The 26,953-nt window shown below is 43.0% G+C and overlaps 1 protein-coding gene across 2 annotated transcripts in view; it reads right to left on the bottom strand.

The window, feature by feature from the left end:
• Nucleotides 1–26,953, bottom strand: part of LOC135237931 (cadherin-22-like) — a 250,008-nt gene that overhangs the window by 63,742 nt on the left and 159,313 nt on the right. For both annotated transcript variants that reach the window (XM_064305498.1, XM_064305497.1), the window contains exons 5-9: nucleotides 24,282–24,401; nucleotides 19,935–20,102; nucleotides 17,605–17,792; nucleotides 15,723–15,979; nucleotides 7,237–7,373 (exon numbers count right to left, since the gene is read on the bottom strand). In XM_064305498.1, the coding sequence (XP_064161568.1) occupies nucleotides 7,237–7,373; nucleotides 15,723–15,979; nucleotides 17,605–17,792; nucleotides 19,935–20,102; nucleotides 24,282–24,401 (870 nt within the window). The remainder of the gene's footprint in view (nucleotides 1–7,236; nucleotides 7,374–15,722; nucleotides 15,980–17,604; nucleotides 17,793–19,934; nucleotides 20,103–24,281; nucleotides 24,402–26,953) is intronic.

Here is a 26,953-nt window from a genome sequence, read left to right as displayed (position 1 = left end):
ATTCTGATTCTCAAAATAATTTAAAGAGCAAGGACAGGGTATTCTTAATTTAGGACAATACATTAATTTAGCAGATGCTCTTAAACAGTGTGACTTATAATTACACAGAACATAAATGCATCTACCTGAGTTATTTGAGAAACAATGTCTCTGCTGGCAAACTACCAGACCAGCAAGTATATTTGCAACATCATGAAAGCACTTAGTGCAAGCAAACTTATGCCTACCTAGAACCATATCATAGATTCATGCACCAAACATCCATTCCATATATAACCATAAAGAATGCTATAAAAACCATAATTACATAAGGAAAGATTGTGGGGGAGAGAATAGGAAGAGAACCAAAATGCAGTCTGAGGAGGCGGGTCTTCGGTTTGTGCCAGAAGATGACCAGCCAATATGCTACCCGGACCTCCGTGGGAAGTAGACAGGCATTGGGTCTGGACAGACAACCAGGCAGGAAGTGGACACCCAGATGCTCCAGGGATACAGAGTGGATCTAGCTGTGGCTAATGTGTAAGGTTTGAAGGCGGTTTGGGCGTGAGTGTAGTACATGAATGGGTTTCAGAAATCACGTGAATCCTGTCGAGAGCACAACCACTAGGAAAGAAGTATGCTCCTAGTGCCAACATACCACGAAAGCACTGGGATATCAAGGAAGCAACAGACAGAGCAATAACCGATGGGAGACAACAGCCCAAATAAATTGGCACATCCCATTATTTCATATAGCATCTACTCATTTTTTTTTAAGGATGCACCTAATCTAATTACGTGTAGTTAACTGGCGTGTGATTGCTAAGTGACAGCAATGCACAGTTGACACCTTCTTCACTGACTCGTTCTCACTCCTTTAACCATGGTAATGCTAGTTTAACATTAATAGCCTAATTAGCTAAAATATTTTTTTTACTCAGCTAGCTAGTTTGTTCACAGCAACATTAGCTAGCAGTTAATGAAAACAAAATAAAGTGAATAGAAATACAACTTTCCAGGTATAGTATGATAATGCGAGATTACAGTGTGGTTTAGGCAGGTAACAATGCTGACAGTCACATGTGTCTCGAGTGATCATTGATGTATGGTGCTTTCATGGCTTGCTTGAAAACACTGTAAGGATTACCTACTATTTGATGTGAAACCAGGCATACTATAACTATCACTGGAGCAACAGCAATTACAGAGCATGCTAATCAGCTCTTCTAGTTTTACAGTTTTAGAAACTATATACTGTATCTGTTCCATAATACAACCTGTTTTTATTTTATTTATTTATGTGGTCACTGAAATTTAAAAAGTTGGATCAGGAGTCCCTAGCACTACCCAATATGATTCATGTTGCCTAATAACATTGTAAAAAAATAGAGTAATAATAGGAACTGACTTCAAGTCAATCTGACTGTTGCAAAAACATTTTCTGCCTCATAATTCTCTACTCTACATTCTCGACTTTTTTTCCCCCCAAATACGCACCAATATTCAAAGGCATTTTACTGGCTTCAATATCTCTACTTCACATTGAGTATATAAAATCATCTGCAATTCCTGCAATTTGATTCTTTACTCACTGAGTTACCCATAATGCATTTGTTTGATATGGCACCCTGTTGCTGTTTGTCTGAATTCCATTCCCTTTGTTCTTTGAGAATTGCTCAGAAAGATATTGTTTTCCCCCCTCCTCAACAAAATCAAAATCTGCTGTATTTTCAATTTCATTCCTAATTTCATCCGTGCTGTCTCTTGAAAAAATAACAATAATGCACCACATAAAAGGCTATTTTTAAATGACAATCCATGTTTAGGAATAAGGAAAGTCTGATTCAGAACTTATTTAGGACTGCAGAAATAAAAATAATTACCAGCAAGTTGTTTACGCAGCAAGGTGTTTGAGGTGACCAGGTGTTGTTTTGTCTTTCTGCATGGAAGCGAATCTCAGAAATGGAGGTTCTCGGATGTCTGAGAGAGTCTGAAATTTCAACTCAAAGACGACTGTATTCATGTATTCATGGCCTCATCTCCCCTCACGCCGAACAGGTATCTACCTGTCAAAACAAACTAACATCCACCTCTAGGATGAGGACAGGAAGCTCTGTTTGTCTGCTAGGCCGGGGGGGTTCAATCAACATAATCATCATAAAAATTTGACTTGCAAAACACACGCAACCATTACGTTCTTCAAAGACACAGTCTGGCCAGTTGAGTCAGAGTCAAAGATAAACGCTAATTAAATCCAGGCCTTTGTTAAATAAAACTACCAATACAGGAGTAATAATTCAGTTGACAAAAAACAGGGAGGGTCTGCAATGACTGATTCCACTCATGTTTAACAGCATGAACAAATACTACCGCAAATTATCCATATAAATCTGGAGGTGTCTTGTGGTGAAGCCTGTAGAGCACTGTTCACATGCTCATTACGAGCCGTGACGTCGGCGGTTCGAGTCCGACTGTGCGACCTTTGTCGCACGTCTCTCCCTCTCTTTCTTCCCCGTTCTTCCTGTCTCTCTACACTGTCCTGTCCAATAAAGCTGAAAAGCCCAAAAAAATAAAATAAAAATATCCATATAAATCCAGGCAGGGTCCTTTCACTCACCTTTCATTCCCATAAAAACAACACTTACTTTGTTAACAGTATCAACAGTGTAAGTTTTGAAGATTACGTGGCCTTCGTCCAAACACAACTGGGCTAAGAACAAACATTGGCAGAGTCCATGTGGAAAAGAAGAGATATCGCTCTCCTCCTGGGAGCACACCCTCGCAGGTTAGGTTCCCATTCAGCAGAGGGGAAAGCTCAACGGCGCCTGATAATTTTTACAAATCTCTCCTAAAGCAAAGATACAGTTCCTCTAATTGGCCCCGTGTCCCGGCCTGACACGTTAACTATCAGACTATCTCAGGGCCATTAATACTGCGTGGAGACCCGGAAAGGTCACAGCCAGTGCAACTGTAACTCACCGTGTGACAACACGGCACTTCCACAATGAACAGGCCACCAAATGGCTTTCAGCATTAAAATAATGCCCTGGCACTTTACCACCACCACCACCTCATATGGCTTTTTCCTCTCCCGTTAATTCATTTATTGAGTTAATGCACCACAAACTCGGTTTGCCGAGTTCTTTTTGGCACTAAGTTGTTCATTGATAAAGAATTCAGTTCAACAAAAAGTCCACCTGGCTATTCAGTTCAACAAAATGGCTACACACAGACTGAGTCAGAACTTTACATATTGCGACTGTCTGCTGTACGCGCACACACACACACACACACACACACACACTTTAATCGGCTTGAATACACTACGTTGTACTTTTTATCTTTTATTTTATCTAACGATAGTTTCCAGCCTCCCTCGGGTGTACATTTCTCTAAAGATAACATCAACCTCAGTCTAGTTCAATGTTTCTTTTTGTGGACCTCCAGTCATTTGGTGATTTCAGCATCAGTTTGACTTTTGTTAAAGCTACAAACTATATGTCAGAAAAACATGCCAGCGATATATCAGCTTGCTGAAGGTTTGTCTTGTTACAACTGGCTATTACTTTAATTTTTAAAGAAAATTTATTTCATCTTTCATCTTATTATAGTGATTGTGAAAATGCCCATTTAACAAAATGGCGGATGATAAATCATTTTATGGTTTTAAAATGCAATTTGTCAATTATATTTCACATGCATTGTGCATTCTTTTTTAACAACTTCATATGGCCATTTTATCCCCTAAACTTTGAATGGCAAATCACAACTGCTGGTCTCATTGCTCCAGCATCCAACCACTCGAGGAAGGTATACACCAGGGCTGCCCAACACTGTTCCTGAAGATCTACTGCCCTGTAGTTTCTCATTTCAACCCTAATTTGGTACACCTGATTCTACCGATTAGCAGCTCAACAAGATCTGTATCTGCTGAATGAGGTGTGCTTTGTTATGGGGTTGGAGTGAAAACCTGCAGGAACAGGGCTGGACAGCTCTGGTTTACACTATGTGCTCCAGCTGCCCGAGGCCATGGGCGCACTGGATGACTGCTAAACTGGTGCAAACAGACTCTACGCACCCAGCTGAACAGAGGAGGCTCTACTGTGCTCCTTGCCAGATAGCATGTCTGCATGTGGGTTTTTTGTTTTAATTAGTTATTTATTTATTAGGAATTTAAAAAAATAAACACACACACACACACAACACCCCCCACACACACACACACACACAAGAATAATCAATATATGTCCATTTATGGATTATATGTATTTGATTTTGGGATTTTCCCTTGATCATGCTAATAAAAAAAGGCCTTCTTGTTTGCTTATTGATTGGCTTTATGTTGAGTCACACCAGGGACAGAGGTTAAAAGATGTGAACCCAGCCGAGCCATATCCGCCTCAATAGTGTTGTGCTGTGTGTTCACCCGAAAGCCATTATTGTGTTTGTCTGCTTGGAGAGCGCTCACATTCTGCTATGTCAACATGGCATGGCAATCTCCCTGCTCCCACCAGAGGAGCAGCAAAAAAAGGTTGTGTCAACAGAAAACACAATGTGAGTGGAAAATAGCTCAGGGATTCATGTTTGTTTGAAAGATACTGCAAGTGTGCATGTGTGTGTGTGTGTGTGTGTGTATGTGTGCATGCATGTGTGGTGTGTGCGTGTGCGTGTGCGTGTGTGTGTCTGTGTGTGTGTGTGTGTGTGGGTGTGTGTGAGCGTGTGTGTGTGTGTGCACATGTGTGCGTATGTGTGGGTGTGGGTGTGTGTGTGTGTGCATGTGTGTGCGTGTGTGTGTGTGTGTGTGCTGGTGTGTGTGTGTGTGTGTGTGTGCACGTGTGCGTATGCGTGGGTGTGGGTGTGTTCGTGTGGGTGTGGGTGTGTGCATGTGTGTGTGTGTGCTTGTGTGTGTGTGTGTGTGTGTATGATTGTACGTGAATGTTTTTAATCTCCCGCTCTGCACTCTGCATTGTGTCATAACCAGACTTGAGTGGCAATTGGCCCCATATACTTCCCTTCTTAATCCCCTGCTCATTATGGTCAAGACATGCTGAATATCAAGGCATCATTTTGAATTAATCAAGCCCACTGTCCTGTCGGAAGTATTTCATGAGTGGAGAAGAACATTGTGGCTGCAGTAACTGCAAGTCTGGAAAGGAACTTCGCAAGACATCACCTCCACGATTCGGTGACTTTTCGAGAGTAGTTAACTGTGCCTTCATACTGTGCAAAACATAGCGGGGCAGTGATCAAAAATCCATCAAGCTGCCAGACACCTCCCTTACATTTTAATTGTTTTAATTGTCATGCGCTCCAAACGTTTCTCCAAACTAACCAATTGCACATTCATTCGATTAAAACAATTAAATGGACATATAATGAAAAACAGTGTTAAAATGCCCAGAGGTGGTTTTTGTTTTCCACAAAACTTCAGATGAATATCAAAAAAAAAAAAAAAAGAGACAACGTTCCTTCAGCTACTGATGTGTTCTAAATTAGCCACACACCAAAGTGAACTCACAAAGTGCATATATATGCACAACTAATTATGTATGAACACTGCTAGCTTATTAATTTTTTTGGTGTGTTATGATATTGATCGGAGGGGCTCTTCAGAGAAAAAAAAATATTTCCCTTTATCTGATGGAATCCCGTGCAACATAAATCATCTGTTGCAGAAATTGGTATGATCTGATGACAGAACAATTGGCAATGCCAAAATGGGAGCAGAAGGTCGGGGAAAAAGAACAGCTTCACAGTCCTAGTGAGTATCAGAAAACAACTGACAAAAATAAAAAGGAAAAAAGAAAAACTACATTTCTAAAACAAAGTCATTCATCTCAGTAGGTGGCCATAGGGTGCGTATGGAAAATGAAATTCCTTCTCAGTGGCGGCATGAAATGATATACAGATGCTAGGCTCACTGCTTATATATTTAACTTTTATTTTATAGATATAAAATTGGCAATATACAAAAGGCCTAACATTTACTGAGGATTTTTGCTTTGTTTTCTGAGACATTGTTTATTGATTCACATAATAGACCGGGCTACTTTACAATGAAAAACATAGCCTGCCTTACAAACAGAGAAGGGAATTGGTTTTTTAAAGAGGCACTGTGAAGCATGCAGAGAATGTTCTAGAAGGACTGTAAACAATAACTACGCCGGGCAAATAACTGCAGAGAGTCGGCGCAGTCCACCAAATTTACGTACAATAAATAGCCTTGACGTAAAAAGCGACAAAATGATCACGCGTGCAACCTTTTAAAAAACCGTGTGGCATTTGCTGCGGCCTTCTCGGCTGCTTTCATTTTTGTAACGGCCGAACCCATCGCCACGCGGATTAGCGTCCGACCTTCTGACCGGCATCGCACGTCGGCGCCGGCAAACAAAGAACCTCCCGCTTCGCCCAACCACGCGGGCGTGGCGTGGACGGCGGAGAAATTTAGAGAGTGACACTTAGGCGAACCCCAGACTTCGACACAATAGCCCGCTCATTAACGAACCGTTAATGAGGTGCCTTTGCTTTCCTTTCACACTAATTAAGCCCCGTCCAGCCAAAATGAACAAAATGCATGAGCCGCATGAATCGTTCTGCATCCATTATTTCCATCGGAGCCATTGCCCACTGAAGTCACGACACAATGAGCAGGAAACAGCAGCAGCCATTCATCTCTGATATCAGGAGCTGAGGGCACAAATGATCTCAGAAGGATTTCATTGTTCAGTTCATAATGGGTGAAATCGTGGAGAAGAGAACGATGATAGAAACTTCAGTTTATTTTTTACTCAAGAGGAGCCTGTCAAACCACTCTGAGGGAATGGAATTGGATGTAAGCACTGAATATGTGCAATAAGAGAGGGATTTTAATTGATGATGGGTGGAGCTACAACAAGCTGTCAATCGCTGACTTTAGCCAATGAAATGATTTCAACATTTATCGTTAACATCGACTCACAACAAGCGCGTGTCTTTGTGTTTTTCTTTGCACTTTGTTAGGCAAATTCAGCGACAAACAAAACACACTTACCAGACTGTGTTTGAGGAAAAAAATAAAAAATAAATAAAAAATAACAGCCACACTCGAATTTCAGTGTTGTACAATTTAAGGACAAATGTTGAATGAACCCATGGCCGCACGGTTGGTTTCAGACCAGTGAGTGTGAAATAGCCCTCCCCATTCTGGGCTTCGCTGCGAATCTGTCCTTGCGCCGCCGGAGCTGCTGACGGCGGGGTTCAGGAAAGCGGGGCGCGTACCTGCTTCCACCGCCGTCACCGTGATGTTGTGCCATCCCGCCGTCTCCCTGTCCAGGATCTTCCCCAGGGTGATGGCCCCCGTCACCGCGTCGATGTTGAAGATCTTCTCCTGGTCGGTGCCTCGGTCGATGGAGTACCTAGGCGAGAAGCACGGCGCGTTATCGCCCCGGGGCCGCCCAGCTGGCCGCCAGCACCGCTAACGAACCCATGGTGGCAGCCTTACCCTTCCCAGCGCCTCAGCTGATTTTTAAATCATTTTTTTGGTTCACAAATATGTCCAGTATTAATTCAACTCTAACAGAGTCCAGTCTATTTAACAGTGAACATTTTATTGTGCGGTTTAATGCGGTCTTGAACTCAAGCGACTATCCTAAACAAACGCACGAGCCACCACAATGCTGTATCAGAAACAGACAGTTGAAAAGGAAAATGGCGGGCCAAATCCGGAATGAATGAAACATAATTAGGGCGCCGTTTAGTTGGCATATGAGACCTGTCACAGTCGATGCCTCTCTAATGTGCTGTGCAGAAGAGTTCCTGAACCAGCTGACACAGAGGCTAGGGCTCGGGCCCTGGCAAACTCCAAATTAATATTTTATGAGCCATTCTGTTAAGAACGAATACATTTCCAGACGTGTGGGAGGAGCTGATGGGAGAAGGTTCCGGAAAAGTCCTGTGTCGCAGCAAGGAGCTCACGTTACATTTATTTTTGAGTTCTGCTGTCTACTTACTTCAGAAGGAAGACAGAGAACATAGGATGTAAAATGACAGCGTTTCAATATTATACATTTATTTATGATTCCGTCGAATGCGATTAGTCTGTTTAAGCGCACATTCAGTCGTACCCTCTGGATTAATCAGGAACCTTACTTCAATAAAGACTACTTTAGTTGCACTCAATCTCAATCTCAATGTGGCGACTGGAATTAGGAGGTTGGTACCAATGAAAATGAGTTCATGGAGCGTTTGACACTCACATAGTAACTATTGATTAGTCAGACCACACTCTAAATTTCCTGTGTTTTCATGCTAAATGCTCTGTTTCGGTTTCACATTTCCAAGCTAAATTCAGTTCAATGTTCTCTGGAGCACAGGAAGATATCAAACCATGGGTAAAATAGACTGCTGCAACTTCAAGATGACATTTTACTGTCCTGGTAATCTAACAAACAATTAAGAAGTTAATTCATTAATTTTGCTTCACTGGTTTTATTTCATTACATAACAAAAAAAAAATTGCCTGGTCAGGGTCAACTCCACCTGTGTTCCTAGCAAATATAGGTTAATGTTTAAATCTACGATGATTACGGCCTCATATTTTGTTAACGGCAGATTTGTATGAGGACCCATGCAAGTGAGGTTATTGATCTGGAGATATTTGATATAAGGATATGAACAGGGCCTGCTGGGTGGCTCATTCGGATAAAGCACCACGGTATAGGTGCACGGGTGAGCCCCGCTGTCTCAGATCGAATCGGAATTGTGCCATTGCTGACCGTGGGTGGTAGCTCCACAGAATGTGCAACTGCCAATTGTATCCCCCAGGGTACAGGGGACTTCATTCGGTTGGTGCCTTGCATTCACTTAACGATCTAGTACCCCCGCTGTTCGATCACCTGTGGACTGTATGTTAAAAGCTGCACAGGAAAGGTCTTCCTCCGACTCCACTCTATGAGAGCTTAGCTGTAGTCTACAGTGTGAAAAAAGTAGCTGATGGCACCATGTGTTTCGGAGGAGAACCACGGTTGTCCAACACTCTCCCGAATCGGCAGCGCAGTTCATGCATAAACACACCTGCGGTTGCATGTAATTGGTCATTCCAAATGATGGTGGGAATTGGACATGCTCGGCCCCATGTCGGGCACCAAATTTATATTTCAAATAAATAAATATAGAAAAACAAAATGTAGATCATGCTGTACATTTTGATTGATTTCTACTGTGATTTTCATCACAGGAGCTATGATAGTTCTTTAAACTAATTTATTCGGTATGTACTGCAGATCAATATCCACACTGAGATTCCAGATTTGCGCCTACAACAGCAACCTGGCAGAACAAAGTCATTGATTTACAGCTTTCTTTGCTTTAACGCTCTACATAAATGAGGTGAGAACACTGAAAGTGGTAGAAAATGAAAGTTTATTATTATGTGGTGACACAAGGTATGAAAGAATTCTTCTGGGACCAAAAGCCCCTGAACACATTAGCTACAAAGAAGCAACGTATGGTCTGGTGTTTGCTTTGACCAGTGTCCTTCAGGAAGCACAAGTACCGTAATCGCTAACCGTATTACTGTAACTAGGTGCAAGCTACAGCACATGCATGAAGTCTGCAAAAACTACTTAATCCCCATTCAAAGGTCAGAATACTACCAAATACATTCTGAGCTATTAATTTACTGTATGGAATACTGTAACCAAGTTTTATTGTGAACAAATTATGACAATGTTCTTCCCTCCTCTTCATTACTAGCTATGTATCATATCCCCATTATGTATCATTGCAGGCAAAACTGGACAGGGACTACATTATTTAATTGCTTAATTCATAAAATGTTACATTAATTGAATATGATGATAGTCCTCTATACAGTAAAACTTCACTCTTTTATTATATTGTCATATTTTTGCTAAAACAGTGAGGATCGTGAAGACAGGCAAAAAGATTTGTTGGAGACAGGAAAAGATTCTTTGCAAAAGCCTGGGCACAATTTTCAGGTCACACCTTTTTTACTGTTTCTCGAGTTCTTTCTGGTTTAAAAAGCTTTAAGGTTAGATTAAATCCAGAATAAATTAGGTCAGATTTTATTGAAATGCATATGCCCTTAAACTGGCTGTGTAACTGAAGGACTGTCCTAGAACTGGCTAGCACTTGTATGTGAAATGCAAGCATTCCCTAGAGAAAGGCTATAATAGCCTTAACAGGGAACCTCATTTTAGCCCTGGAGAAAGGGGTGGGGGGGGGGGGATGTTGGAGGGTAGAGGGGCAGGGGGTCAATGTGGTTGGAGGGGGCCTCTGACATCATACCTCCATATGCTTTCTTTACAGCAAGCACCGACTTCCAATAATAGCCCAATTCCCAAGGAAGATTCTATATTAAATTTCTGTGAGGAGTATCTAGAAATAGAAACTTGCTGCTCCTAGGAATTTTACCAACACAGTTTAAGCTTCATAAAAAGTGCTGAAGCTGTTTTTTGTCCTTGTATACTATGTACATGTATATTATATTTCTACGTATATACTATATGTATACCGTTTACATTTCCCATTCATAAATTATGTGCATACTAATCATTAAGCTACAGTAAGCAGGCTGACTGAAACTGCATTTTTTTTAAATGTCACGTGTGATAAATTGTTGCTGCAAGTGTTTCATGAAAAATAAGAACTCAGAATTCCACTGAGCAAAACAAAACAAAACAAACAAAAAACAAAACCACTCTATGTACAGAGGGAGTTACTTGTGAAATATTGCTTAATTTTACAGGTAATGCAAAATGTAGAGGGGAAAGCAGAAAACCATAGGGCCATTTGTTGCTTGTTCAGGGGGAAAAAAAGGACTAATAATGATAATAATCCTTCTGCTTCGTAGCGAGGGGTTTACATTTGGAGGAACTGTGTGCATTTGAATTGGCCCTCTGCCCTTGGTCAGGGGCCCGCTGGACGCGTGTGGCATTTGTGCGCGTCTGAGTGATGGGGCTGTGGGCAGCGGGCGCGCGGCTGGTTCAGTCCAATAGAGATGATTAAAAGTGGTACCGATGGGCATGGCTCGGTGCCAGGCTAGCTGGCCGGCCGGCCACCGCGCCGCACTTTAATACACCTGGAGCAGCTCTCTCTCTCTCTCCTCAGCCTCATGCATTTTTAACGGAGGTAATTTTCACAGCTCGTGTGTGTGTGTGTGTGTGTGTGTGTGTGCGCGCATACATGTCGGCGCGTGTTTGTGCTCAGTTCTGTACATTTTCAATTTTTTTTATCCTTGTCAGAGTACAAAAAAGCTTCATACAGCCAAAGGTGAGAAGGCAAGGAGAGCAGTAGTGTAAGACACGTTCGGCTCAGAAGCAACAACAGTGTTTCATGAAATAAATAAAAAACTAAGTGAATTAAATACAGTTTGTTTGTGGGTAGTACAGTCACAGAACTAGGCAAAAGCATATAACATCAAGCGGAACTTTTGAATCAGTTCACGTTTTGTAAATAAATATTTTAAGAGGCGAGATACATTTAGAAACATTATCAAGTTTTTTTTTTTCTTCCCAGTGGTAAGACACATCATGTGATGCCTGTCCACGGATGACTGTGTGAATAATTGGGTTTCTATTGTACTGGACTAGTTTAACGCTGCATCCACTGACCATTAAACCCCCATTTGATATAATTCCAATTGGCCACAATGTGGCGCTACAATTAAGGATGACGTTTAAAAGGAAATGACTTCCCTATTCTAAGTGCGAGGTCCACGAAACCTGGTGCACACAATCTCCTGGATGAGCCCTACACTTCTGCAAATTAAGCCACTAAAGTCTCAGGATGGATTGTCCACTATTTAGCATTTTCCTCCTATGTCTCCTTTCTTTGTAAACCAATCTGCACCAGATTTTCTGCGCATCTTTATTGGACAAATATACACATATGATGTATAAAGAGGCCCAACTGAATAAACAGAATGGCCACCACTGACCAATGAACTTGAAAAACTGTGGCTTATGACTGTATTGGTCAAAACGTTATAACAGTTTGTACAATCACCATAAAGGTCCAGGTACATGTTAAGGGTTGACTTCTCACACTGCAGCTAAAAGGAATTTCAGAATTGGCAAACATGATTATAGAAAAGGATATTACTTGAAATAACAGTCAGGTTTTGTGCAAATTGGTCCATGTGGGCAAGGGGTGACATAGCTCAGGAAGTAAGAGCGGTTGTCTGGCAGTCGGAGGGTTGCCGGTTCGATCCCCGCCCTGGGCGTGTCGAAGTGTCCCTGAGCAAGACACCTAGCCCCTAACTGCTCTGGTGAGTGAGAGGCATCAATTGTAAAGTGCTTTGGATAAAAGCGCTATATAAATGCAGTCCATTTACCATTTACCAAGGGGTCCAAAGGGATGTCGCTGATCGCTTTGAAACTCAGTATGGTCACCTGACACTCCATTTGGATCTTGTATGGCAAACTTCATCACCTTCCAACTGCCTAGGTACAGTATCCACTGATGCGGAGCAACTGCGCTCTGTATTTTCTTCAATAAATGCACCCCACTAGTTATTATTATTATTATTACTTATGCTTGTCAGATTTACTTTATTTCATCTTTGGCCCACTTTTTACATTACAGGCATTTAGCAGACGCTCTTATCCAGAGCGACTTACACAACTTTTACATAGCATTTTTTTACATTGTATCCATTTATACAGCTGGATATATACTGAAGCAATTTAGGTTAAGTACCTTGCTCAAGGGTACAACAGCAGTGTCCTTACCCGGGAATCGAACCTACGACCTTTCGGTTACAAGTCCAGTTCCTTACCCACTGTGCCACACTCCGTCCTCATAATTGTAATCCTTTTGTAATTTAAATGTTAAGAAATGCTCACCATTCATCATTACCAAAATTTTTATTTGGATGCCATGCGCTTGTGACTGGCTCATACCATTAGCTTGAGATGACTGAACAATTCCAAAAATTCTAAATGCCAGTAAAAGGTGTAGCTGTGGAGCATTACAGAAATACAAAAATGGACGAACAAATAAATAATAAATAAACTAATAAAATAAATCAATAAAAGATTATTTAAATTAAAATGGGCACTAAAAATGGCTTGATTATCTTTGTCTAGACATTAGTACTAGCATGTGCAGGGGCATGTTTACCCGCTAAGCAGATAGGATTTCTTTTATTTGTTGAAGTTTGCCATGTAGAGCCAGCAATTTCTTGTCGGGGTAATAAAAACATAATTCTGAGGCCAAGTGCCAGCAATGTGGCGAGCATCGCTGGGAGAGTGGGAATTCCAGCTCAATACTCAGAGGGAACATCTAATGAAAGTGGTGGATTGATGTTCCGAGCAACATATAATGTCCCTGTAGAAAACACGCGAAAAGTAAATTGTAACAAACATTTTGAAAGTAAACCAATCAGGCGGGCTTAAATGGCAACGCTGGGAAGCCAAACAAAGAAAATCAAAACCTCTACAATCGGGTCTGAAATGTTTCATCTGCTTGTGTTAATGCATGTTTTTTTTTTTATTATTCTTTTTTTAAGCCTGCAGAATGTTGGGCATAACCCAAACAAATTGACCACGCATAAGTAAATGTGTTTGAATTCACTTCTCTGTTTGACAATAATTTGAGCATAATGGCGCTAAAATAATCAACACCTTCAGATTTAGATTTTTTTTGCCTCATACACTGTGAGAAAAAATGCCTCTGACAGATGTCATTCAGTTGGACTTGACTGAAGAAAATGGCGTCACAGAAGAGTGGACAGGCGAGTTGTAGGTGAGCCTCTTCCCTCACCACACTGTTCCAGTGTGTGGACATGTCCCACGGTCCGGTATCCAAACCTGACTGCACCGTCTGGCTCAGACAATGGCCTGAATGCCAAAATTCCTCTCTCGTTCCAGCCGAAACTGTATTAATAATGACTATATAGTGATGAAAAGGTCTCTCCTCTAGTAGCAATGCCTGTTTAGTATCTGTGGGTTTTTTATTCTCAAACCTCCTGTGGTTCTCTTTAATCTTTGAAGTTATATCATGCATCGTTGCTTCAAATTGAAATTATGATTTTGACCCAAGTGCCTTTTCAATGAGAAATAACATTTCGCCACAGGTACATTATTAGCTCTCTGTGCACTTTTGTTTTCCCACCGCCGAAACAGGATTTACTCAAAAGCCCAGACTTTCCGTTCGAATCTGGGAGGTAAACGCACGCAGACGGATATTTCTCACACGCGCGTCCGTCGACAGTCTTCGACATCATCGGGATCGCGATCCTTTCTCACCCGCCTCTCCCGGGAAATCCAGCGCAGATACCGAACGACCGTTTAAAATGGCCGCAATCTTTCTTGACCCCGCGGAAACCCGCAGGCCTCATTTTCCCCAATCACCCCGTGTCAAACTGTAAGGCAAAGACTGTTACGGCCCTACGTACGGGCGATAAATAACCTCAAGCACCCGGACCGATGAAGGGCGCGCTGTTGCGGTGGTAAAAGTGGACGGATGGACACATTAATGAAACCCGGCCCGCTAGAGCCTCTCTGCGATTCGGCACATGTCCCCCTCCGCGGCTGACACGCGTGTAACGGACTATAATGAGACGGCGCACATCCTACTAAATCCTCGGCTGACTTGATCAGCATCGGGCTCTACAGGAAGCAGTGCTTATGCACGGGCCACAGGGCTGGCCTTTTGCGGATGCCCAGGCACTTAGCGGGTAACGACCTCGCGCGCAGAGCCGCGCGGAGCCGCGACAGGCCAGCTAATGCTCCCGCGGTTCATCAGCCTGACTGCATCTGTAAGCACATGGGTACAGATTGTTAAGGCATGTCTATGACACCTGTTGGGGAACGTATACGTTTTGTGTATTTACTTTATTTACTTTAGAAATAGATAGTGTGGCAAATCACAGTGACAGTTGCCGCGGTCAAAGATACATGGGGAAGTCTGTGCTTCAACAACCAAGCTGAGGTACAACCTGAAAAAAGAAAACTGCATGCAGAAGAAATGAAAGGAGGTACTACCACTCATAAGAAAATACATTTTTCATCATCAGATAAACAAATCAAAATGGGGTCAAAGTTTCCACCAGCTGTCCCCTGTCCTGTTCTCGAAACAGCTGTTTGTATGGGCTTGCTGGCTAAGCATATTCCAAATCAGAGAAGCACCACTTTTGAATCCTTAGAAGTTACCTCGGTACAGTAAATGTACTAAAATACGGTAAACTTTTGGAGGAGCAAGATTCTTTTCAGAGCCTAAAAGAAAAGCTATTCTGGGGCAAGCACAAAAATAGAGAGGCTGTCAGGAACTCAAGGACAGGACCCGAGGAAGAAGAAAGGATGAGAAGAAAAATCTCACATATTGATCTTTTAAAAGCACTCCGAGGAAATATATATATCGTTATATTTTTTAAAATCCACATATTTACTATATATTTCAGTATGTACATTAGTATGTGTAAAATGTTTATTCGGTTCTGAATTCTACGGGCTACTAAAATGATTATCGATGAGGTAATGTTAATTCATATAGCTTTAGAAATTGATGTTATTACAGTGGCATATTCCAGGGAAGCCATGAAACTGAATATATCAATGAAGGAATCCTGGCATTATGTAACAGGGTCAAAAGTGACATTACACAAATCCCGTATTGAATTCAAATCTAGCATCGACCTTTTAGATGACCCCCCTCCCTGCAATGATCTTGCCTTGGCACAGAGTATGGCACCTTCTTTCATGTATCTGCTTTAGTGAGACCTTCTGCAGTGACGTCCATACCTGACGGGAGCGTTCTCCATGTCGGGGTCCATCGCCGTGACGATGCCCACCAGCGCCCCCAGCCGGGCGTCCTCCTGCACCTCCATTATGGCCCCCTCCGGCGGGCGGAACACGGGCGGCTCGTCCGTGTCCGTCACGGTGACCCGCACGATGGTCTGGTCGCGGAAGGAGCCCAGGTCCACGAAGCGGGGGTCCACGTGCTTGTTGACGGCCTCCACCACCACGTTGTGGGTGCGCTTGTTCTCGTAGTCTAAGGGCTGAGGGGAGAACGGGTTAAGGGCACGGCAGGGCTCCATCGCTAGCTTCTCGAGCACAACATCGAAGCCCGAGGCTTGAGAAGAGAACGCCAGCGTTCGAGACGAGCTGCACCTGTTCTGGACCCATGCTGGAGCTTTGGCACTTTTCAAAACATGAGCCAAACTGGGTGAGACCAGATCTAGAGAAGGCATCATTTCATTTCTGGTGCTGGCGTGATGATAATCAAGCTGGGAGATAATTATGTCAGCAATGGTGACTCTTCAGGGCCCTGTTTCACGAAGCCGGATTACGGAGTTAGCTGGATAAATGTAAAACCCGAAACCCTTCCAAATCTGGAACATGGACAGAAGTAAAAAGAGCTGTTCCGGGTTTTACCCAGTGCGGTTATCCAGCCAGCTCAGTAATCCTGCTTTGTGAAACACCCCCCAGGACGTGCCAGCAATCCATTGAGCAGTTAAATGTAGGCAGCCCAGTCAGCAAATAAATGCAGAAAACAAAACTGTTTAACCAATGGTACCATGGCAAAGAGGAAACATGGAACACAAGACCCTTTGCCAATTATTCAAATCAGGCCATTTTTTAAACCATGCCAATATTAATCCCAGACTAATCTTTGACGTTAATTGATAATTTATTGTGTGAGGTTAGACTATATTTACATAAGTCTGTACACAGCCTACATTCATCGACGCTGCACGGTTGCCAAAGGTGTTTTTTTTTTGTTTTTTTTTTTTTTTTAAATACAACACAAGCATCAGAAATAAAATCCTTGTAGGCCGTCATGCTTGAATCCCTACAAACAGCCACTGGTACATGGTGGTATTTGGTATTTGGCTCTGGGTCGCTAGAGGCTAACAGTGTAATGCAAAACCAACTCACGCCGTGCCCTCCAGCCTTGGCTCCAACATGGCCAAGCTCAAATGTGCCAGTGGATAAAGGGATATAAGAGAGGGGGCAGAGTTGCCACTGGAACGCAACCTCAAAGTCTAAGGCTCGAGAACGCATTGAGAGAAAGGTCCAGCTCCATCGCCAGCGTCTCAAAAGGGAAGGGAGCTGCCTCCGAAGGAAACTTTAGCGGATTGTGAATGCCGCTTTTTTTCTTCACAAGCACAATTTGGAGACATAATTGGGTGACCGCTGAAGCCCTCTACTGAGAAATCAGAAAATGTGTTGATCAAATCTCGCCACAGGTGGATAATAATTACTCTTGAATGCAATGTATTCAATCAGACAGAATCGAATAAAAAGTAACCCACAAAACAGTGTTAAAACTAAAAAAAAAAAGGTGTATTATTTTACACTCGTGTTTATTTGTAAGTCAAGGCAAAGACAAGAACAAATGATTGAGCTGAGGCCTTTGAACTGTAGCTTAGATTTACCACCAAAACCGCTTAACCTCTGTGTAACTCTCCCAAAAATCGCATTTCTTCCACTCCTTTCTCCAGTCTGAGTGAGTGTATGTGTGTGTGTGTGGGTGTTTGTATGTGTGTGAGAGAGTGATACACAGACAGAGGGAGACAGAAAGAGAGGGGGACGAGAGAGAGAGAGGGAGAGAGGGAGAAAGAGGGAGAGGGAAAAGGAGAGAGAGAGAGAGAAAGCGGGATAGACGGAGGGGCCGACGCACCTTTCGGATGGTGATGATGGCCTCCTGGGTGTCCCCGTCGGTGGACACGCGGAACAGCTCTCCGCCCTCCTCGTCTTTAATCAGGTAGCTCATGTCCGTGTTCTCCCCCATGTCAGCGTCCGTGGCCATCACCCGCCCCACCGGCGTCCCCACGGCAGCCCCCTCCGAAACCGAGAACTGGTACATCTCTGCCGGAGGGGGCGGAGAGACAAAAGCACTCAGGTGCTGGTCAGCACGGCCTGCTGTCCTACAGACCTGTCTTCTCTTTATCCCCGCTATGATTTGATGTTTTTGCAAATGTCAAAATACATTCACAAGGCCTTGTATCCACTTGCTTGACGTCTTGAAAACTTACGTTTTTACACTCCATACAATACATAAATTTGAAACCCTCCTCAAAATTATACCTACTCCATAAACAAAGCAGCTACGCACAAACACAAGGTGATACCGATAGCATGAAACTGGGCCCTGTTTCACAGATTTCATGATGGATGCTTTTCAAGGTTAAAACTGTACTTTAAATAACTATCCGTACAGTACAATATGATCCATTGCTGTTACAATACACACACACACTAAGGGATGGGTCTTAGAGATATCAATATCTACATGTAAATACTTATATTTTGCCTGAACTGTGAGTGTCTCCTATGTCCCTGTTATGCAATGTATGCTCCACAGCTAAGGGAAAAAAAATAATGCTTTACAATCGTGCTCTGAAAAAAGCCCGGGGTCGAAAACAGCGGAGTCTGTCTGTTCTGAACGCAAAGCAAAATCTAGCAAGCAGGAACGCTGGACAGTTTTAATATCAAAAGGTGAGAGTATTTATTGTTGAAAAAAACCGATATGCTGACCCGCCCCTTCTATGTGACCGTAAAGTTCATAAAAGATTCATGGAAGTAGATCATTTTTATTTCTATATTACCTTATTAACTTTGCTTAACAGAAACGCCATTGTTTGCACTTGCTATATTGGAGATTGATATACCTTTTGTGGGGGTAATTCGGAATGTGCTGACTCAACAGTAGCGACTGCTAGCATTCAGGAAGCCGAAGAGAACCAATAGGAGTTGCACAAAGACCGTTTGCGCTACACGCATGCATGTAAATTATATAAACGCCATATCGCTCTTTCAGAAAATGTCACATCTCAGCTGATTTGTTCTCACATTTGTTAACATAATTTGCGCGCCTGAGTTGGTAAACAAATACTACAGCATACAAAATACTACAGAAGAAAAAGAGACCAAAAGACCAATGTGAAAAAAGATCTCCCTGCATAATTATTTTGTGTATTGTGAATTTTGTCTGCCCCTCAACTTATTTCTTTTTTTTTTTACTTGAGCCTGAGCTGATTTTTTTTTTTTTCTTTTTTTTTTGCTTCAAACAAACCTGCAGAAACATCTCTTCAGTATTGTCAGTATCCTTGGCAACTGTTCTTTTGATAACAGTTCTACACAATCCGGAGAAGCAGCATCCATATTTCAGGCCTTCATATACAACGCGATTTTCCTTGGGGTTCACATGCTGAACAAGTTGTTTCTTGTAACATGTGATCTCTTTTTTTTGAGCACTTAAAATATGAATTCGAAAAACAAATGTTTTTCCAATACTCTGGGCTTTGAAGATGTGGTTTTGACGAACCGAACAAAAAACGACATTAAGAAACTTGTGTGAGGCGGAGAAGGGGCTAGAAAAAATAAAAATAAAACAAAAGGAAAGGAAGAATAGAAGTGATGTGGCTGAGTCATGAATCCTTTATTCATGAAAGAGATGCCACATCTCAGAGCTGTAATTTAAATGCTTCTAGCACAGAGAACGGAAGGGAAAAATATTCCGTTAACATCAAATAGACCCGATCTTTCCGGGAGCTTAGGTCATCCCTGATCTACAATGTGATAAGAGAACTTTGGGTAATTTACCTCCCAGAGTATTTATCCATTTTTGTGTCAAGCTGTAGACCTCCTCATTCGCAAACACTCAATTCAAATTCAGTGTCAATCTTTGACATTCTCTGTGGATTGTTACTACAAGTAGTAATGAATTCTGTGTCTGTGATTGTTTGATATTCTATGGTATATTTGTAACTGAGCTAGCATTTTCACTAGTCAAATAAGTCTCTAAGACTGTCCCAGGAACTCAGTCAATGATCAATTTTAGCATTAGAGAACTGAACTCACCATTTATGAAACATCTTAAACTCAATTTCCCAGTGTACACATTCCTGAACTGCACTGAAGGAATGTGCATTTTGCTACATGTCAACTTAAAGGTCACCCGGCTCTTCTGATGACATTGTTCTTTGCCCCTCTCTCCGAATGACTCACTCTGTGGGAACCGAGGCGGACTGTCGTTGACGTCCGTGATCACGATGGTCACCGTGGTGGAGCCGGAGAGGCCGCCCATTTGGCCTGCCATGTCCGTCGCCTTGACAACAAGCTCGTAGCGATCCTGGGTCTCCCGGTCCAGATCGGCCACCGCTGTCAGAATCACTCCTGGAGACGAGACGGACGGAAAGGTCACATGGTTTCGCTCACGCATGCATGGACACCCTCGCGGTGCCAGAGGGCGGAGCCTAGCCTTAAATGATACATCTCCGAAGCCTCCAAAAAGGCTAACTGAAAATCATATTTATAGAATAGATGGGAACAAGGAAACGGCCAAATTGATTGCCGTTGAAAATGGAAAGAACATGTTTCATTTCAGGCCAGATGGCTGTTCGGCAAGGAGGAATACATTTACTACAGAGTGTCATTGTAGGTCCGAGTTATTTATTCGTTTTTTTCTTTACAGAAAATTAAATTATTTTTTCATAAAATAATTCAAAACACTGTGGCTTAGAGTCAATCAATATTTGACCACAACTCTGACCCAGAATGAAATACAAGTATTAGCATTTCTATGATAAGTACAGTAATAATGAAAATATGAAAAAGTGTCTTTAGTGACAAAGGCACATACATTTGCTCTTGAGTCAAGGTTAAGGATACATGCACCCTTACACCTTGTATGATAAAGACAGTTATTATTTACTCATATACTTTTCTGGAAAAACCAGAAAAAAAAATTATTGAGTGAGATAATGTACAATGGCCAGGTCATTTGTTTCAAAATAAGTCTGACATGTTGATGCGACCTTGACAGGAAGTGGAGGTGTTTTACTAACCCTGAAGGGACATATTTGTAAACTACACTACTGTCAAGCTTATTGTACTTTACCACCCTTATACCATGGCTGTGTGCCAAAGAAATTAACTGCCACATAATGTTTGATTTTATTATGCATGTTTATACATTTCTAGCTTCTGTCATAAGAATAGTTCCGACAAACAGTGAGGGCTTTTAGTATGCTAGCAGCCACAAGCAAGCTAGGTCACAATCATTCATTTTGAACAGTTCATGCTATTTACAAAAAATAAATTAGCCGTTTCCTTTTCATGTGAAGTTTGTCATGTTCAACAAAACCAGCTCTAGGATCTGGGTGGCCCTAAACAAGACGCAACCAGGGATAACTAACCCCAGACCTTTCCGGAATTAACGGTAGACCGGGGGGCATGGGGGATTTGTCACGAACCAGGGAAGCAACGCAAGAACAATTGCACCAAAACAGATATCCGTACCCTCAGAACACTGCAAAACTAAAGTGTCCTTCAGCAAAATGAAAAACATCTCAAACCTGAAGTGTTGGGCCAATTCCTGGTCATGGCCCTAAATGACCACGTAGACCCTTTATGCCAGCAGCTGGCTCTGATGTCTAAAAGCGTTTTAGACGCAGCATGGTGAGTTTTTTTTTATTTTCCCTACCTTCTGTTTTTTTCCAAATATCGGCAAGTTAAAGCTAATGTTAGATACTAACGCAAGACAACCGCAACCAAACAGTCTAATTGGCTATACAGAGTGCAGCGGATATAATGAGGGGTGAGCAGAATTTAGTACCCAGCAAAGCCATGGGAGAAAGTAAGATAATAATCAGTACAATCTTCATGTGTTCATGTTTTTTTCCACATGCTTTGTTGTCCACAAAAGTAATTTACATTTCTGCCGAGACCCACGATTACCGGCCATCTATTAGGCGTTCTATATGTGGGTGTCTTGATCCCAGTAATTCACTTAATAATTTGATGAGATTAGCCGTGGTCACCTTAACCATTAGCACAGGGAGCAGACACACAGCATTAACAGTGTAACAATGGCATTACATGGTTTCGGATGTCTGGGTGACTTCCATCCTCGTGACAGTGAATTTCACGGTCCCCCTTCAGCCACACACTCTTACGCACAATCACGGTTCAACTTCACCGCCAAACCGCACAGTAATGCAACGCAGCAGATCATGGTTCAGTCTAACCGCTAAACCAAATGGTCCCATGGCTCAGCAGATCACGGTTCAACTTCGCCGCCAGACCGCACGGTCACAACCCCCAGCAGATCACGGTTCAACTTCACCGCCCAAACCAAACAGTCACGCCGCTCAGGAGACAACAGGAAGTTTGCAGAAGCAACATGCGAATGTGTGACATGTCACAGGAGGCCACGCCGGCTGAATCGTCTCCGCCAGCCCGAGGTGGCAGATTTACTCCGACCGGCCGAGCGCGGGAAAAAAAAAAAAAAAAAAAACCGCGGCGGAGGTGACGGAAAGCTCCCCCGCAATTTGTGTGATTATGCGAGGCGCTCAGGACTTAAAAACCGCCACGCCGGCCGATAACTTATTTTTGTTCTAGCGGCGCCGAAAAAAAAAAAAAAAAAAGCCTGCAATAAAACACGGGCTTATTCTCCTGTCAGATGGTGACAAAGCTGGAGAAAAATATGGTCGCGTTCCCCGTTGAGATGTCGCCTTCATACTCCATTTCATCCCGCTTTGATGTCTCTGTTCCCGGCGCCGGGCCCATTGCGCGCGCTAGATTTACAGCGCAGCTGCAGAATCATATTCGCCGATCCGCCTCGCCGATCCGAGGATATCATTTACCTAATTTACGGCCGTCGTAACGGTTTCACCGTCCTGTAATTGGTCGAAAAACCCAGCCAGCCCACAGACCCGGCTCTCCTCGGCCAATGCGCAACGCGGCCGGCTCGAGGTTTCGCGGTGGGAGAAACCGTAAAAAAAATTATGTTTTATCACGAACATTCAAACCGCTCTAAAACAAAAGTAAACATGAGCCTTTATAACAGTTAGCCTTTCCTGGGCTGATGAAACTTCTACACCATAGGGTACCGTTCGGGTAGCGTGTAGGGTAGCACGTAGGCTAGCATTTAGGGTGGGGTAAATTTACTGCACGCTGCAGTCCCCCAGGAACGCATCCAAGGTCCCAGGAGAGAGGGACCGCGACAGCTGGAGATGACCAAACAAAACAGACTAAATGTTGTTCATGTGAGAGAAAGGGGGTGTGGGACAGAAGGAGAGGGGGGAGAGGGAAAGAGAGAGGGAGAATGGGAGAGAGAGAGACTTTCTTCTTTTTTTTTTGAAAGAAATAACTAATCCATTGTCTAGCATTCATTGTATTTAGTTGTATCTTGTAACCACTGCTTTGGCAACACAAGTGCCTATATCTGTCATGCCAATAAAGCACTTTGAAATTGAAATTGAGAGAGAGAGAGAGAGAGAGAGACAAAGAGGGAGAGAGGGAGACAGATAGATAGAGAGAGAGAGATGGGAAGACAAAGAGGGAGAGAGGGAGGGAGATAGAGAGAGAGACAGAGAGAGAGAGAGGGAGACAGAGAGAGAATGAGGGAGAGAGAGACAGAGAGAGAAAGAGGTAGAGAGCTACTGGAAGCAGAAGCTGATCTGAGAAGTGCACAGCTGCCCGTCTCTCGTCGGTAACCTTTCCCAGATCGGCCTGTTCCACCAGGCCCCGGGAGCCGAGAGCCAGAGGATGGGCCGGACGGGGGCTCCTGCGAGTCAGGGTCATTCATCATTCCGGCACCGCGGTCAACCAAATCAAACCGAGGAGACCGAAAAAAGAAATCATTAAAAGTTTAGCCCCTTTCCCCCCAGGGCCTACTTTGCAGGCTTACAGAGTCTGCTCTGTGTCTCAAAGATCCCATTGTTCTCCAATGAAATTACGCTCGGCGGGGACCGGTGTGTGTAAACGAGGCGGACTGCCGTGCATTAGGACGCTGCCCGCGAGGGTGACCGAGGAAAGGCCGCACGTGGGCTAAAAGGGGAAATTAAATCACGGCGCGATATATAAAGCCTTATTTTGACGGTGCAAAACAAGCCAGCATCGACTGCAACTGCTAACGATTAGCAAAAAATATTGATATTTTGGAATGGCACGAGAAATGAACACCACACAAAATCCCTTGAAGGCAAAATACATAATCATGATATATTTATTACACCACTGCGTTTTATGCGATACTTTCAAAGCTAAAAATAAATATATTGGTAAACACATGGACATTTCAGTGCGATTATAGACAGATGTGTTGCTTCATCGGGTAGGTAACCACGTCATTTCATGAGTGTGTATGTATAATATGCGAGTGTGTGTGTGTGTGTGTGTTTAGTGTTTGTGTGTATGAGCGTGTGTGTGTGTGTGTGCGTGTGTGCGTGTGTCTAGTGTGTGTGAGACGTAGTACTGAAGGCCAAACGAGCGTAACGACGCAGTAAAGGCTAGAGCATCAGCGCATTGCTCTGAAGTGTTTGTGGTTTCATGTTCGCAGGCAGGACTTACCAGTCTGGTTGTCCACAGTGAAGAACTTCTCCCCTTCCAGGACGCTGTACACCACCCGGGCACTGCTGCCGTACGTGGGGTCATCTGCGTCCGAGGCCGTGACTTTCATGACCGACGTGCCTGCAACGACAACCCGGCCACATCTCTGAGCACGGTCCCCACCAGAATAACCGCAGCAAACCAGAACTCGCTGCAGGAATGGAGAAACCTGATTCTGCAGGCTTGTGTGGACTGTTGGGTTTTATTTACACATGGCTTGACTAAAGTGCGCTTGTTTTGTTTATTCTGTGTTTAATTATGTATCGCGTTTGTGCAAAAGTACTGCACTATAAATATGTCTTTTCCATAGTTATGTGATTGTTTTGTGTGTGCACATGGGCGTGTGTGTGTGTGTACGTGAGGAATTTCTGAAAAAGAAAACAACCAGGTTTCAAGCTCCTCCCTACAAAATTGTTTATCAAACAAAGGAGTAATAAAAATAAGAGCGGTGTAACAATTCTACCAATCTTTTGGCAGCAGCCCTTTCTCAAAACAACGTTCCGTGCCAATGTAACTTGTTATGAATGTAAATTGTTATGTCCCCATAAAAATAAAAATAAATAAACAGAGAAGACTGAAAGCCAGCGTACTTCGTAAGCTCTCGAGAGTACTGTAGGCTCAAATCCCAAATGGGGCATTGTCAGGTATGTAGCCTGCATTGTTTCACAGAAAATAGCTTCAGCTACATTTTAGCGAAGGCTAAAAAGCATTCTAATGAAATTGATACAAATAATAATAATTATGGTCAACATTATAATCCAGGACTACCAATATACGTGGATTCTGAAAAATAAATGTTATTCTCAAAATGCGTTTACAGGTTACTTAACAAAACAAATATGCGGCAACATTATTTTCAATGTAATAGACACAGATGCTTCATCTCCAATGGAGTGGGAAAAAAAAACTTTGTGGACAGGGACAGAACAGCACACATGCCGTTGTCAATGATTGCAGCAAATTATCTTTGATTAATCCAAAGCAATTAATTTGTTTTCTTTGAGCGAATTAAGATGTCGATTTGATTTGTCACTTCATTCCAACTGCGCCGGGGACAAGTGCGCAGAAAGTACACTCTCTATTTCCAGACGAAATAAACACACATACGTTTAGACAGTCAAACGCTTTTTTTGTTATGAGCAATTTCTTCCCTCCGCTGCTTCAGTCAGAGTTATGGCGAAGCCAGCAGTCTGCGAGGCTTAATGGACCGAGGCGCTCGGGGGGGGGGGGTCGCCTTAAAGCGCAAAACCCACAAACCCCTCTCCGCGAAAAACACGAAGAGCAACACCTTGTTTGAGGACAGGATTTTGCGGCGACAAAGGCACTCAAGGGCAGAGGCAGCTTCCCTTCCCGGCCAGGCCAGGCGATGACAGGTAATTACGGACAGCTGGTGCTGTCCAAAAAAAGGTCACAGCTGTGGCCTTCCGAAGAGACCCGTCATGCTACTGTCCGGCTTCATAACGACGGCGAGGTAATTACGCTAATTAGAAGGACGTGTCAGAATACTGTTTGTTTCTTGTCACGGCTAGGGCTCCCAAGGGGCAGAGGGAGGGGGGGGGAGGCTCCATCATTAATGCTAATGCTACACTTTAGTCCATCTTCTCTGATGAGTGATGTGTCCTTCTTCTCACTCCCTCTTTAAATACATGCCCCCTCCCTCCATTTTGCACACTCGACACGCACGGTGCTCTGTCTGTGCTCTCCATAGCCAAATTAAGACCGTTTTTTAAAGACCTTTGATGCTTCTACAAATTTTTCTTGCATCTTGCTCATCAAACAAAACAAATAAGTCAGGTCACTATGCTATAAAGAGAGAATCTCAACGTGAAAATTCCTTTTGATAAACAATGCTGACAGATGTTCCTGTTTAATAATAGCCATCCTCTTTTGTCATGCATACGTATCCCCCAGTTGAAATACAGAAATGGCTCCACTCTGTGAAGAGATAGACAAAAGGAATTCCCAAGAGACCCGAAATCGACAAATGCTCACGGGGATGAAACAATGCCCAGTCAATAGACATTACGTTACACCTGCTTACAAATATACATCGAAGGGAGAGGCCACACAAATTGATTATTCAACCGAAAAAAAATCTGATTCCTGGTCTTAACTGCCCCTCGAGTATTTAATGGCTGCACGAACGCTCGCATATTGAACTTCGCGTTTGTTCCGAGCCAGCGACGTGGCTAAAAGGCAACTTGACGGCTTGCATGCTAATGTTCACCTTCGTCATAATGCTACCCGCACAATACTCCTTGATTTCTGCCATTAATTACCCTCTCGTCTCTCTCCACAGAAGCAGAAATACACGGGCCCTGCTTCTGCAGCACGGTTGTTTACGCTGCCTTTATGCTGCTTATCAGTGCAGGAAGGCAGAAATGCAGTAGCAATAATGCAGCTTTCTTTCAGTCCATGTAAGCGCAGTTTACGGTGTGCGAGGATGACTTAAAATATGGCATGTTGGTGAATCCTGATGACAACGGTATTTTCAGCCTGAAGGCGACAAGATTTATGCCCCCAAAGATTCCACCGGGATTTCTTCAGAGAAAAGCTGCTGGTTAACTTTTGGCATTTTCTAGCATTTTTGATTAATTTTTAATTGAGCACAAAAACAGAAATCTAACATTTAT

The sequence above is a fragment of the Anguilla rostrata genome, chromosome 13, assembly GCF_018555375.3.
Source record: "Anguilla rostrata isolate EN2019 chromosome 13, ASM1855537v3, whole genome shotgun sequence".
NCBI lineage: Eukaryota > Metazoa > Chordata > Actinopteri > Anguilliformes > Anguillidae > Anguilla > Anguilla rostrata.
This window is presented reverse-complemented; position numbering and strand designations above follow the sequence as displayed.